The following is a 15879-nucleotide window of genomic DNA, read 5'->3' on the forward strand; positions in this document are numbered from 1 at the left end:
TAAGTGATTTGTAATATGTATATTACATGTGCACCTTGTGTACATTTTCTATTCTTTCGGAATATCAACAAATGACAACATCAAATGCATCTCAAATGAACAAGGTACATGGATTAATACATGCTGGGATGATCCTAAAACTGATGATATATGTAAAACTCAAAGATGATCAAGATGTCAGGCAGCCTGTGCTCTCTCCCAATTATTGTTTTCTCAAATATTTCCCCAATAATAGAACACAGATAAAAATAATGATGGGTTTGGTAGTCGGACACAATAGAGAAAGAACAGTTAGGATTTTGATAGTATGTGGTTAAGTATTTATTCTTTCAAATAGCTCTTAATGATAGAAGGTAAGAACTATAGACATCTTACCAAGTGCTTTGAGTAGTTCATCAAAATTCTCACTGCTTCTCATTTTCCAAGTGCCTGCGAAATTGGTCATTTTCTTGGGAAGGCTCGACGTGTACCGATCTCTCTCTGCTGATCTCTCTCTGCCTCTTGATATGCTCTGTAATACCTCATCAGCTCACTGTCCCTCTATCCCTACCCCTCACAGCATGCTCCCTCTCACCCTCCCCTCCCTTTCTCTCTCTCTGTAATAACCCCTCACAGCATGCTCCTCTCTCTCTCTCTGTAATAACCCCTCACAGCATGCTCCTCTCTCTCTAGTCCTGTAGTGAGTGAAATGTCCTCTTAATGACCATTTTAAATGACAGATGGACAGGGGTTCAGGTGGTCTCGTTTCAAGCCTGCAATATAAATAGGACAAATAGGACATTTAAATGGAATGAATTCCATAGAAAAGAACCATGGATGTCACCATCACAGCAATATAATAAAGCGTTGAATGCAATTATGGTTTCTAATATAAACCAATATTGTAGTTGTGATAAGATCTAAGATCTTTCTTTGATAAACGATGGGAGTCAATGTCCATCTAACGTTCATCCCATTGACAAGCCCTCTCTCCCTGGCTACAGCTAAGGATCAGACTAAACATGCATTCAATACATTTCCCATTAAGTCCAATTCAACCCAAGCACCCCCCCCCAACTCACCAAGTCACTGAAACAGCCCCCCAACACAGAATGAGAGGCCCCGATAGCTTCACTCACTCCCCCTCCCATCAAGTCTGATTTGTTCTCTTTCTGATGGCTCTTCATCAATCTCTTTGACAAAGTGGCTTCCAGACAGCAGTTGATCATTCATGTATAGAGCAGAGCAGGGAGCACTCTGTCATCCCTCCAGGAAGTGTCACGTTAAAAAGGCTCCCATCTATTTCCCTATGCATGCTGGTCCACCACAGTTTGTCTCATCAATCAATAGATTTGTCTTTAGTCTTTGGGTGCTGTTTTTCTTTGAACACACAGAGAGCAGTAGGGGAAAGAAAAACAGAGAAATGGTTAGATTTTTTGTGTTAAGCGTTGAATGAATTACCCTTTCACGAGGTTCGTGCAGCTTTGTTTTAGTTTTTTAGTGAGTGGACTTATTTAATTATTAGTATCATGCTGTGAGGGGAGAAATACACAAAGGGATAATTCACTGATTTGATAAACATTTTCTAACTTTGAAAGTATTCTGCTGGTTGTGATGAGACAATCCATAGACATTTAAATTACAAAATATTTCAAACAAATGAATGGGTGACAGCTTAGTCAAGATATTCATCCTCCCTGAAATCTGTATGCACACTTGGGACTATGACGTAGTTTTTATTTAACTAGGCAAGTCAGTTAAGAACAAACTCTTATTTCGAATGACGGCCTACCCCGGCCTCCTCTAACCCGGACGACACTGGGCCAATTGTGCGCTGCCCTATGGGACTCTCGATCACGGCCGGTTGTGATACAGTCCCGGGATTGAACCAGGGTCTGCAGTGACGCCTCTAGCACTGAGATGCAGTGCCTTAGAACGCTGCGCCACTAGTTAACCATACACTCTTAAAAACATATTTTTTTTAAGAACCAAAAAGGGTTCTATCGCTTGCTTCACTTTTAGGGGCGAAATATATGAAATAAGCGATAGAACACTTTTTGGTTCTATATAGAACCCTTTTCCCCCTAAGACTGTATATTGGATTTAAATTAAATGGACTCCTTCTAATGGATCCTATCCATCTCACCTAATAACTAGCAACACAGATACATGACCTTGTGTGTCAGAACGTCACTTCCAAATAGACATACTAAGGCCCCCCAGTCACAAGAACATCTAGGAGACATTAGCCATTCAGAGCAGCGAATTGCATTGTGCTCTCCCAAAATGTCTGCTAGCCCAATGCGGACCCTTTCAAAGCCCTGGGGCTTTTTCTATGGACTCCTAAAGGACTAGCTTAAAGACCCCCTCTATCATTCTCTTAATGGTCATTTGTCATGCTTAACCTTAGTCATGGCAGAACAACCAAGGTGAGTCTGCCATCCAATCGTGATGTTTTAATGACCCAAGTTAGTGAAACAAAACTGCCACACAAAACCATCAAAGAAACCTGGGTCCTATTCATTAGTGCAAGTATAGTCTCTCCCCATTTCTCTCCTTTTTCTTCCGTTTGGTTTCTAGTGAATCTCCATTATGTTGGAGCCATGTGATGTGACTGACCATAGCAGACGTTTTAAACCAGCCACTCGGTTGTCACTGTGTAGACAACAGAACACACTTTGTTAAACAGCAAGCCTGTGTGCTGCCTGGATTCCTTTTTCTTTAATTATTGTTTTTTGGGTCAAGTTTGATATTAAAATTCCAGGCAGTAGTCTATATATTTTGAATGTGCTTGCTTATTGACTTCTTTGAAGTCAAATTACAGTCCCTACTCACCCTAGGGGAGCATGGATTTACAAAACAAGCCTCGAAAGAGGGCCTTGTTGCCCATAAGAAGGGCCCTTTCCAATACATGACAGAGTATTTGAGACAGAAATACTAATGTACATAAATGAACCTAGAAGGCAAGTAAGATGTAAACTACACTGAAGAAAAATATAAACGCAACATGTAAAGTGTTGGTCCCATTTCATATGCCCAAAAAGCTTATTTCTTTAAAATGTTGTGCACAAATTTGTTAACATCCCTGTTAGTGAGCATTTCTGCTTTGCCAAGATAATCCATCCACCTGACAGGTGTGCCATATCATGAAGCTGATTAATCAGCATGATCATTACACAGGTGCACCTTGTGCTGGAGGACAATAAAAGGCCACTATAAAATGTGCCATTTTGTCACACAACACAATGCCACAGATGTCTCAAGTTGAGGGAGTGTGTATTTGGCATGCTGTCAGCAAGAATGTCCACCAGAGCTGTTGCCAGAGACTTTAATGTTCATTTCTCTACAAAAAACCTTCAACATCGTTTTAGAGAATTTGGCAGTACGTCCAATTGGCCTCACAACCACAGACCACGTGTATGACGTCATGTAGGTGAGCAGTTTGCTGATGTCAACGTTGTGAACAGAGTGTCCCATGGTGGTGGTGGTGAGGTTGTGGTATGGGCAGGCATAAGGTACGGACAACGAACACAATTGCATTTTATCAATGGCAATTTGAATACACAGAAATACCGTGATGAGATCCTGAGGCACATTGTGAGACCCATTTATTTTAAGGTATCTGTGACCAACAGATGCATATCTGTATTTCCAGTCATGTCACTCAGTAAAATCTTTGAAATCGTTGCGTTTATATTTTTCTTCAGTATAGTTTGAACATTTGCTTTGCTATTGTCCAGAAAAATATGAAAATACAAATATTTTTTCAATAAATAACTTCAGAACATTTTATTTTAAGACAATAATATATTGATAAATTCAATGAAATGTACATTGTGCAACCACACGTTTGAGCTGGAAGTGATTAAGTTAATACATAGATTGCACTCAGAGGTTTACTGCCACAATACACAAAGGGACATGCCTCATCTCGTTCTCTGCCTGGAGTCCTTTAAAGAGAACTTCACTGGTGGTCCAGCACACTAACAACAAATCCCTCCCAAAGTTCCAACCCTGAAACCATCAGAGAAGTCATTTACTGAACATTTTAAACTACAACAGTTAGCATTTCACAATTGGCCAACAATCGTGATGGTTCAGTACAACATTCGTTGAATATTGCTAATATTGCCACAGCAGCAATGGTAAATACCAGGGTCAAACTATTGAATATTGGAGTTGAGGTGAAGACAATTGGAAACAATGTGCTTTAACAGTATCATTTACAGGATCACAACACATCTTTTTTTCATTCACAATAAGATGACTGCCCTAAACACCCCAAAGTTATATGTACTACTTCTAATATAATATTGTATCATTTACATCTATCCTCCATTGCCACGATTTCTGTTAAATAATGTGACTCTACTGACTTCTTTATTTTGTGCTGGGAGTAACCTTGTCCAACCCCAGGCTCAATTGCTAGAGAGCTGGCTGGGTGGACGAGATTAGGTTGGGAGGACTAAAGGGGAGGGAGGGTCTTTGCAAGTGAAAAGTCAAAGAAGAAGAGGAACATGTGCCCTAATTGGTTGTTTTGTCCTGTGTGTTTGAGCTGAACTTGTGTATGCAATTTGCTGTTGCTACCTCCTAGGACTAAACCTGATAAAGGCTACAGAGGGCAGCTATAAACAGATTTAAGAGCATCTATCCTATTACTAAGACAGTAGAAATACATTAGAAGTGATGGATCAGTTCAGTGTTTATACCGAAGGAACCAACTAGTGCTGAGCGATTACTTTTTGAGGTCGGTTTGGTTTGATTATTTAAAAAATTATCGTTTTCTTTAATTATTATTTTTTTTACATTAAATGCACTGCGCATTATGTGGTTTGAATACTGTAACACAGAGTAAAACAATTAAACGTCCCATGACAGTAGTGACTGCCCATTACTGCTTATCACTTATTAAGCATCATTTATTCACAACTTTAAATCAATATCTCATTTGTTTTAAGCTTATTTGATGACTTTATTTCATTCCAAGTCATCTCATCTTTACAGAGCTGCTGCCCATGTTGTCTGACAAAATCACTATTTGAGTAGTTCTTCAAAGTAAACAGGGCATGCTTTTATGACTGCTGAATACCAACTATGACTATCTTGGATAATTTATTTTCAGGTAGATGCCTCACTATGGCACTGTTTTCTATCCCTCCTGATCACGTTCTTCTGTCTCAGACCAGACAAGTTGGCACGCAATGGATTATGGTCATTGTAGTTGACTACCGTGTTTTCTGCGCTAAACTATGTAGAATATTAGCCTGTTGGAAACTACAACTCCATTGGACAGTTCGGGCTTGATCTGATTTATCGCTAGAAAAACTGTGCATAATGGAATTCAAATAATTCAACAGACATTGGTCAATTAGTTGTTTAAAAAACAAAAAATAACCAACATTTCGGGTTAATCGCTCAGCACCGGTCACAAATTACACATTGTAATGACATCAAATCTCAAACTACTGTTCCTTCATTCACTTACAACTTAAGATAAAAATCCCCACTAAAGGCGGCAGTAGTTTAAAAGGCAAACAAAATGATAAGGACAAGAAAGCCATTAAGGAATAGAAGCAGGCAGAGCTTGTTGGCCCAGTTCCATTTCAGTCCCTTGGCCAATATTGGGCTCTATTGCTATCACCTATGCAGTGGTGAGGTCAGGGGAGCTCTAGAGGCCAAATTGGAATCAGGGCCACAACAACAATTTCCAAACCCAAATCAATCTGTGTCCCTTACCCCCTATGATTGTATATACAATGTGGTGAAAATTCAAGTGAGAAATTTGTAGCTATTTCCATATTGGTAAAACCTATCCCCTAACCTGGGCATAGAGGGTTTGGGCTAGGGGTTGATTTGGGATTGGATGCTAATGTCCTCTACCAGTGTCTGGAGTCGACCAGCTCCGGTCTCAAGCTCACTCTCTTGAGGGTTTCGTAGCCCACGACCATAACGATGGCGGTGGGAATGGAGGATATGATGCGTGCAGACAGCCCTTTGGTCATCCCCCAGAATCCCTCCTCTGCCAGCAGGTGCCTGAACGTCTCGATGACGGAGGTCCTTCCTTCAACCTGCCACCCACACAAGGCTGTTGTTACAAAGGTACTTATTCATGTAAATTTTTTTTGTGTAAAATTCGATTTGCAATGCCAGGATTTAGACCCGGGGTAGGAAACTCTGGTCTGTAGGATTTTGTTGAATAAAGAAAAAAAAAAATGTGCCTGTGCCACTCCAGGACCAGGGTTGCCTATCCCTGACTATCCAAACAGACCGTTTACCCCATTACATTCCACTAGTGCATTTAGCTGAAGTTGTACTCTACCTGCACTCTAGCTCTGACCACATCCATGGGGTTGGTGACAGTGGATGCAGTCGCAGCAGCTAGTGGTCCGGCCATGGCTTGGAGTAGTAGATGAGGGCAGTCACTGGGCGCCATTTTGGATAGCTGTTCTGTGAAACGTTGTGGAAGATTTTTGCTTTGAAATGCTACTTATAGACAATGTATGTTGACTTTATGAACTATGAAGATATAAGACATTAATCTCCGACCCTTCTTGAAGAAAATAGTAATAATAACATTAAGGGCCGGTTTCCTGGATTAAGCCTACTCCAGGACTCAAAGCTCAATGAAGCGCTTTGTCCAGAACCAGGCTTAACCTGTGTCCGGGAACTCGATCCTTGGATACATATCCTTGTAAACAAACACTCCTTTTTACCTGCGTAAAAGTGATAAAAAGGCCACCAGACCGCACTATTTGGGATGTATGTTAGAAGGGAGGCCACATATCCCCTGTAGAAGCCTCGGAAACCGTCGGCCGCAAAGATCTGAGCAATCATGTTCCTGGTTTGGCCAAATGCCATTTTGGTCTTCCCGTCGGACTCCGTTTTGAGCTTGACCCGGAAGCGAGTCAGGTGCTTCCCTTGGCCCTGCATCATCAGCTGCTGGGAAATCACGTCTATGGGGACAGTGATGGTTTGTGCAACCAGGGACGCCGCGCCACCCGCCACCAGAGACTTGACGGTATTGTCATTGGAATAGTTGGAGACGTATTTCCTCACCAGCTCGTAGGTGGTGATGTAAGCCTGGCCCGATATGAGAGTGAAGGTGTTGACCATGAAGCCGCGGTAGAGGCCCCGCATGCCCTCGGCCCGCAGGATCTTGAAGAAGGCATCAAAGGTCCCGTTGTAGAGCGACTTGCCCTTCTGCACTTGCAGCCTGGTGCGGATGAGGGTGGCCGGGTAGACGGTGGCCCGGATGGTCATGGTCATGAATACCCCGAAGGAGTAGAACTTCCTCTTGTCCAGGTCCTCCCATTCAATGATCTGGATGTTCCTGTTCTGTTGCATCCTGCCTTTCTGGAGAGCCGCCTCATCAGACTAGCCGCTACCTGGGGAAATACAGACCACACAACACTGTCAACGGTTTCCTCCACCAGGTAGCACAACATTGGAAGTCTTGAATGCATCATCTTTGAATGAATTAAAGATGGCAGTAGGTCTGAAGGTTGTACCAGTATCATGACAATGATTCACAAACTACTACATCAGAAAACAAGGCCTGTGTTGTGTGGTGTGTCACTCATTTTCTCGCAAGTCTCCTTGGGAAATGAGCGATGTCTAAACTGACTGGGTTTGTGTTAGGAAGAATCAAACGTCATACACACACTGTACTGCTTCGTAGCAGTCATGACCATGTTATCAAAAACCTGATAAGGTAAAAACAGATCGCGCATTGATGGGGAGCTTCAATGTGCTCTCTAGCTGAAGTAGTTATGCGCTAACATTACAAACTACTGCTAGTTGCAGGTCACAGGACACAATGTTCCCTAAACCAAAGAGCCTATTGTCAATCGCGCAATCCGGAAATAACACTGAAATAGTAGCTAACTAACAATGCATAGGTTGAATACTTGTGCATGTGTAAACAGTAGGTCAGACTCTATGTAACCACAAATTGGCTAGCTAGCTGGCTAATAATAATGCATCCAGTCACTAGCTATTGCTAGCTAGCCAGCTATGCGTTGGTTGATTTCCTTGCTAGCAAGCAGGCTAACTAACAGTTTGAACTAACTATTTGAAACAAGCAAACGTTAATTTACCTCGTTGGACAAATGTATATCAAAATATTATGTACATTGTCAGAATAGCAATGTCATATCAGCAGGTGAGGAAAGCGATACCGAATTTAGAGATATCTGTCCGTGTTATGATTTGATGTTATGTTGGAGAACTAAACCAGAGAGGAAGAGGCAACGCGAGAGGGTTAACTGGGAAAAACATTTGTGGTTTCCAGCAGGTGGCGTTTTTTCGTAGTTTTTTTTGCTCAGCAAGCGTGGGGGTTTTGTAATAATTGAACTTTTCTCCTCCACTGTACTGCGCTACCACAGAGAGACACCACCTTGACAATAGATGGCGCTATACAGTATTTTCTTAGACCGGTTCTTTGCCAATGAGATAGCTTTTTCTAAACTCTATGCCCCGTGTCCGACCTCCGTTTAGCCAACAAGAATAAGCAAAACTTAGCAAGAATAAGGCCGTAACCTCGGCGATTTTCCTTCAAAATGAAAGTCCCGAAAAAAATAATAATACAAATGGTTGAAATCCGTAACATTATATGAGGAAATGTTAGCAGACTTAGAATTTTGTTTAACAATATGAAAAATGTAATTAAGTTAATCGCCTTCATAGCACACATAAATGTTTAGAATTTACATTATTGTTAACAGCATTAAAAAAATAATTTCATGTTCTTTGTGTCGCAGTAAAAGGGGGTCCATTCTACTCTGGAACACTTTTAGTTTCCAAATCCGTAGTTTGTGCCGCGTTCAAAACAACTGGGAACTCAGAAATCAATTACATTCAAGGGGCTTCATTGGCATATGTTAACATTTCCAACGCAAGTGCAGTAGATAATATACAAAAGTGAAATCTCCGACTTCAGTGGGTTCAAAATAAATGGGACTTGATTTGACCTCGTATTTAGCGTCGCTGCTAATCAGCCCTTAAAGTGGCCAATCAGTTTGAATCCAATCGTTTTTTCATACTGGGAATACATATTGCACCGAAAACAATTATCTGTACGTTGTGTTGCAGTAAAAAGGAGGTCTATTCTACTCACTTTTAGTTTCCAAATCAACACAGTTTACCTTTAAGATGAGGGAAAACTTATTTTTGTATGAGCATGGCCTTATTTCTATTACAGCATATTGGATGACTGTCATTCATATTCCATTCACCCAGCTCAATGTCGATAGGTTTAGGTTACTACATTATACTCAAATTTTCCCTATACCCATCATGAGGTTGCTTCAACCTTGCCTACGAATTAAAGTGTAGGCGAACTGTCGAGAGAAATTAGAGTAATCAAGGTGACAGACAGTACCCACATTCAATAACGCCTTGCACACTCTTGCCTCTGTAACGGTGTAATTAAATTGTTAATTTCCTGCATAAAATGGGTATTATGCCACCTCCTGGTAGATTAGTGTGTTTACATTGTATAATACACTGTGTGATAAAGGTATGGGATTCTGGGTAATCCACAGCAGATTTATGGAGAATTGCTGTGGGTGAGTTGGAAATTGAATGGTCCCGGGATATAAATGTATAAAGTTGACATTACATCATAAAACCCACATGGAAAACTGAGATTCGGCAAATAACACATAAAGAGTGGCTTATTTGACGCCAAACCAACAACAGTAGTTACTAATAACATCAATTGCTAATGTACGATTGCTAACTACTCAGAACATTTTATGCACTGCAGTGCTAGCTTGCTGTATTTTATGCTTTAAGCACTAGATTCATTCTCTGATCCTGACAACATGTCAGTTCATGCTGCAAGAGATCTGATAGGTTGGAGGACATCGTTCAGAAGTTGTCATAATTACTGTGTAAGTCTATGGAAGGGGGTGAGAACCATGAGCCTCCAAGGTTTTGTATTGAAGTCAATGTACCCAGAGGAGGACAGAAGCTAGCTGTCCTCTGGCTACACCATGGTGCTACCCTGCAGAGTGCTGCTGAGGCTACTGTAGACCTTCATTGCAGATCTAGGATGTGTTTTCATAGACCCTTTATTTTGTGAGAAGTATATTTAGTATAGTTCTTTCTAAAAAGGGTACCTTTTTTAATATTTCACAATTTTTATTTTGTTGAAATTCATTGAGGAGGATGGTCCTTCCCTTCCTCCTCTGAATAGCCTCCACTGGTTTACACCCAGAGGAAACTAGAAGTGTTCTTGAGTAGAATGGACTCCCCCCCCATTCTACTTTGACACAACCTACAGATAATTCTTTATTGTGAAATATGTATGTACAATATAAAAAATATATTGTTTTTAAGTTGATGGGCCACTCTATAGGGCCCGCAAAATGATCAGTGGCGCTCCTCTGGGTGTAAACTCTGTGGATTTGGAAACTAAAAGTGCTCCTGAGTAGAATTACTGCGACACAAAGTACAGATAATTTTGTGCGGTGCAATAAATGATAGGAGTACACATAAAAAACATTGTTGACTATTTAGGCTTGAAAAAATAAATGAATGACATATCTTATAGAAATACTTTACATTTTTCTTTGTATGATAACTAGTATAAAATATATTGATAATTGTGCACATTTTCACCATAATTATTAATTTACAAAGTGTATATAGGACAGAACTTTTATTCTGAAGGACTCCAAAAATACGGGACCCGGAAGTTCTTAGTTATTCTTGCTTGCTTCACAGCGGTGTGTCAGCAACAAACTACAACATCAGGCTAGCTAAGGTAAATAGCTGTTTTATATTCCTGTCTGTTTAGCCACATGTTTACTATAAAAATCTCATACATTGCCAAAACGTGACTTGTTGTTAAAACGGCGCCAAAAGTCAGCTATCCTCTCCAGTCATTGTGAAGATAGCTAGCTAAGGGTTAGCATGCTAGCTAACAATCATATTTCTGTTTAACACATTTGCCTTGTATGAATGAACAAACGTTAACGTTACTTCGCTAACTACTACTGTAGCTATATGTTAACTTTCTAATTGGCTAACTAACTATACTTTAATCAAATATAGTTCGCTAACTTACCAGCCCCTGTCTAATGAACAGTAGTCATGATTTGCCATGCCCTCAGTTGACAGCAGCACTTATTGTTTTGAGCTTTGCATTATGGAACTTCATTAATATTATTGGAATTATTTGTTTCGCAGGTTTTATTTTACAGGCAGGCTGAATCATGGTAAGTAGCTAGCTACGTTAACGTCGCTATCTGTAATGTACAAGTAACTTCAAAAATAAAGGAAACGCCAGCATAGTGTCTTAAAGTGGCAATATGTAACTTTTTGGGCGACCCAACCAAATTCACAGAAATGTGAGTTATAGATTTATCATTCTACTTCAAAGCAAATCTAAGAAGCAGTAGAGCTGTTCTATGTGCGCTATTTCAATGCTTTTTTTTCGTTAAGTTTTGTTTTTGCATCTTTTACTTTCTGTTTTGTACCAGTTTCAAAGAGCTGAAAATACAATATTTTTGGTTACGGAAGATATATTTCACAGTGGTACAATGATTCTCTACACCAGGGATATTCAACTCTTACCCTACGAGGTCTGGAGCCTGCTGGTTTTCTGTTCTACCTGATAATTAACTGCACCCATCTGGTGTCCCAGGTCTAAATCAGTCCCTGACCAGAGAGCAACAATGGAAAAAATAGTGGAACTGGCGTCGAGGTCCAGAGTTGAGTTTGAGGGCTCTACACTATACTAACTTATTTTGTCAAACTAAAATTAGGCAAACGATTGGAGTTTTAGCAACCAGGAAATGGCAGAGCAATTTCTTCATAGTGCAACTTTAAAAGGGCGCTGGACCACCACCAGCTGCCAGAACAGCAGCAATGCGCCATGGTATAGATTCTACAAGTGTCTGGAGCTCTATTGGAGGGATGTGACACCATACTTCTATGAGAACTTCCATCATTTGGTGTTTTGTTTAATGGTGGTCTCAGGCACTTCTCCAGAATCTCCCGTAAGAATCTCCCATAAATCTTCAATTGGGTTCAGATCTGGTGACTGAGACACACACACACCTTTTAAACCCCCTATGTTCCTTTGAGACCTCTCTTTCAGTCACTGAGATCTCATCTAGCCATGGTAGCCAATAAAACTGGGTACTATTTATTTTATTTGCTTAATTAACTCAGGAACCACATCTGTGTTGAAGCACCTGCTTTCAATATACCTTGTATCTCTCATTTACTCAAGTGTTTCCTTTATTTTGGCACTTACCTGTACATGATTAATATGATGCAAGTGACTACCTTTTACTTGGGTGCTGTCTTGGGAAATTGATAACACTTATTTGTTTTTGTAGTCTCGTAGATATGATTCCCGGACTACCATTTTCTCACCTGAAGGCAAGTGTTATCTTTCTAATAAAGATTTACTGTCCATAATCAATGTTACCATCACATTTAAGACTATACTGTCAAGTGTTCTCCTCTAACCAACCATGTCAGACATAACAATTCATTGTTGCTGTTTTACAGGACGCTTATATCAGGTGGAGTATGCCATGGAGGCTATTGGCCACGCCGGCTCATGTCTTGGGATTTTAGCCAATGACGGAGTGCTGTTGGCTGCAGAGAGGCGGAACATCCACAAGCTGCTTGATGAGGTTTTCTTCTCAGAGAAGATCTACAAGCTCAATGAGTGAGTATGACCATAGTCTCTCTTGCCAGGCTTATATGTAGCACTGCTATAAGCATGCCAACAAGACAGATCAGGATATTCTCATAAAGCGTCTCAAGACTAGGAGTGTTGATCTAGGATCAGGTCTGCATTATTATTATTATTATTATTATGATCAGAAAGGCTAAACTGATCCTAGATCAGCACTCCTACTCTGAAGCTGGGGTGATGTCAGACATGCTGCTACATTATACCCATGGGCTGCTCTGTGATTTGGTGTCGTAACCTTTATCCTTTCAGAGACATGGCTTGCAGTGTTGCCGGAATCACCTCCGATGCTAACGTTCTAACCAATGAGCTGAGGCTAATAGCACAGAGGTACGTTGGGTAGTAAAGTCCACAGTCTCTACCTGTGACCCATTTGTTCATTAATTTGTATACAAGCCATGTACAGTGTTAGTGCAAGACCAACAAGGCACCTCTAGTGATCTAGCACCGTGTCTGTTTATCTGACAGATTATGTGTTATTTAATTCACACAGATATCTACTGCAGTACCAGGAGCCAATCCCATGTGAGCAGTTGGTGACAGCGTTGTGTGACATCAAACAGGCCTACACACAGTTTGGAGGTTAGCTATAAGACAAATGCCACAAACACCTCAGTTGGGTTCTCTAGTAAACACCACCTTGGTTACACTGTTGCTGAAACCATACTGGACCAAAGGGCTGTGTGGAAAAGAACATACCAGAGTCATTAGAGTACAGTTAGGGTAAGCACAGGTTTGATTGTATTTGATGTGTTGTGTGTCTTCAGGGAAGAGGCCGTTTGGAGTGTCTCTGCTGTACATGGGCTGGGACAAACACTACGGCTTCCAGCTGTACCAGAGTGACCCCAGTGGGAACTATGGAGGCTGGAAGGCTACTTGCATCGGCAACAACAGTGCGGTAAGCCTGTTTGCTGTCATCAACATTGGCACAATGCACATGTTTTGGCAGCAGCATTGCCACAAAGTAAAGATGTGAAACGTCACAGTAGATGGTGCTACAGTGTTGACTGGGAATTAACATATAGCTGATACTTTTATGGCATAATATTTCAATAATTCAGCCCCTTTGCTGGATGTCTGACTTATGGTTTCCTAAGTGGCATACTCCCTCCCAATGAAAAGACACAATTATCTCATCGAGTGATACTGAGGTTTTAGCCTGTGGTAACTTGTGGAATAGACACCGGCTGGAAAAGGATTTTTAAGCAATCAGGATTAGACCCACCCGTTTGTATAAATCATCATGTTGTCTTCTCTGCCCCCAGGCTGCAGTGTCCATGTTGAAGCAGGATTTCAAAGAGGGTGAGATGTCGCTGTCCTCTGCCCTGGCGTTGGCCGTCAAAGTCCTGAACAAGACCATGGACGTCAGCAAGCTCTCGGCGGAGAAAGGTAAGATCTACACCTGACATCACCGTTCTAAACAACTACTGAGCCCATCCTGCCTTGGAGAACACTGAGTAAACACAGACTGGAGATGTTGTATAGAGTGGGACAGTGTTATCCTAATTCACAGCTGTTCTATGGGGAGTAGGCTAGTGATGATGATGTCTAAAACAGACATCAGCTGTTGTACATCATGCACACATACTGTATAATAAATATGTTGTGTGTCTAGAGATATGCATATTAAGTGATATGTCTGTAATACAGCATGAGATATGAACATATCTATCTTGACCTCCCCAGTGGAAATAGCCACCCTGACGCGAGAAGACGGAAAGACCAAGATCAAGGTGCTGAAACAGAAAGAGGTGGAGGAGCTGATCAAACGACACGAGGCTGAAGAGGCCAAGGCCGAGAAGGACAAGAAAGACAAAGAACAGAAGGAGAAGGACAAATAAACACGTATTTTGAATTCATACTTTCCTAAAAGTCCCGTAATGTGTTACGCGCTTGTTTGTCTTTTTCTTTATTAAAACATTGAAACCAAATGTGCTGATATAATCTCTAGTTTCATTATGGTGTGATAACTATTGTGTATCCAGGCAGACTTCGCAGAAATACTTTGAAGACTGCAGTAACCCCCCCCCCCCCCCAAAAACCCAAGGCAAGGGAAAGATTAATGCCACAGGGTATGTCCTGATTGTTTAGAGAATTTCACTGTTGTGAACTGGGTCATGTTCAGTAGGGCACACAGTAGCAAAATGTTTTAAAGCACTTGTTATTAAGTTCAGCTTGTTTCACTTAGAACAACCAATATACTTATGTAATATAATTGGATTCACATTACACATGGGCTGTTAACTAGTGTTAAGTGCCAAAACACAATACTGACAAGAACACAGGAATTTTATTCCATCTTTAGTGTCAATACATGAACATGGAAATCTAAAATGTATATAGCAATTCTAGGACACAATAGTATAAAAAGTAGGAAGAGTGTGTGCATAGTACGTAAGTTGAATCAGCTATAGTGGAATGTAGGTTCTTGCTTTCACACGTGCAGCCTAATCTTCTCAACAGAATGGAAAGTGAGTCCAGTACACAGTATGTATTAAGTGCTCCCCTGACCTCCGCTAAACCTGTAAGTGCGAGCAACATTACAGTTAAGGGATGTATTGTCACTGACTTAACTAGTCTTGAAGTCTGCATGTCAATAATGGGAGTTTACATGGATCAATCACTCAATTCAAGACAATGGAGACATTTGCACTTTAAAATATACTGCTCAAAAAATAAAGGGAACACTTAAACAACACATCCTAGATCTGAATGAAAGAAATAATCTTATTAAATACTTTTTTCTTTACATAGTTGAATGTGCTGACAACAAAATTACACAAAAATAATCAATGGAAATCCAATTTATCAACCCATGGCGGTCTGGATTTGGAGTCACACTCAAAATTAAAGTGGAAAACCACACTACAGGCTGATCCAACTTTGATGTAATGTCCTTAAAACAAGTCAAAATGAGGCTCAGTAGTGTGTGTGGCCTCCACGTGCCTGTATGACCTCCCTACAACGCCTGGGCATGCTTCTGATGAGGTGGCGGATGGTCTCCTGGAGGGATCTCCTCCCAGACCTGGACTAAACCATCCGCCAACTCCTGGACAGTCTGTGGTGCAACGTGGCTTTGGTGGATGGAGCGAGACTCAGGTCTGGGGAACGGGCGGGCCAGTCCATAGCATCAATGCCTTCCTCTTGCAGGAACTGCTGACACACTCCAGCCACATGAGGTCTAG

General features: G+C 41.0%; 3 protein-coding genes across 3 annotated transcripts in view; 1 reads left to right on the top strand and 2 right to left on the bottom strand.

The window, feature by feature from the left end:
• Nucleotides 1-499, bottom strand: part of rabp1 (Cellular retinoic acid-binding protein 1) — a 30866-nt gene extending 30367 nt beyond the window's left edge. The window contains 1 exon segment of the mRNA NM_001140726.3: nucleotides 376-499. Coding sequence (NP_001134198.1) covers nucleotides 376-445 — 70 coding nt within the window. The 5' untranslated portion in view covers nucleotides 446-499.
• A 3241-nt stretch (nucleotides 500-3740) lies between these two features.
• Nucleotides 3741-8259, bottom strand: LOC123725160 (solute carrier family 25 member 44). The gene is made up of 4 exons (XM_045689526.1): nucleotides 8076-8259; nucleotides 6693-7364; nucleotides 6299-6426; nucleotides 3741-6047 (listed from the first exon to the last, which is right to left on the bottom strand). Exons 2-4 carry the CDS (start codon nucleotides 7321-7323, stop codon nucleotides 5856-5858), a joined length of 951 nt encoding a protein of 316 aa, XP_045545482.1. The 5' UTR covers nucleotides 7324-7364; nucleotides 8076-8259; the 3' UTR covers nucleotides 3741-5855.
• A 2386-nt stretch (nucleotides 8260-10645) lies between these two features.
• Nucleotides 10646-14625, top strand: LOC106562664 (proteasome subunit alpha type-4). Its single transcript, XM_014127632.2, has 9 exons — nucleotides 10646-10747; nucleotides 11173-11201; nucleotides 12330-12372; nucleotides 12505-12667; nucleotides 12947-13024; nucleotides 13188-13276; nucleotides 13462-13592; nucleotides 13960-14083; nucleotides 14381-14625. The coding sequence occupies exons 2-9, from the start codon at nucleotides 11199-11201 to the stop codon at nucleotides 14533-14535; spliced, it is 786 nt and encodes a 261-aa protein (XP_013983107.1). The 5' UTR covers nucleotides 10646-10747; nucleotides 11173-11198; the 3' UTR covers nucleotides 14536-14625.
• The last annotated feature ends 1254 nt before the right edge of the window (nucleotides 14626-15879 follow it).

This window comes from Salmo salar, chromosome ssa11 (genome assembly GCF_905237065.1).
Source record: "Salmo salar chromosome ssa11, Ssal_v3.1, whole genome shotgun sequence".
NCBI classification, from domain to species: domain Eukaryota; kingdom Metazoa; phylum Chordata; class Actinopteri; order Salmoniformes; family Salmonidae; genus Salmo; species Salmo salar.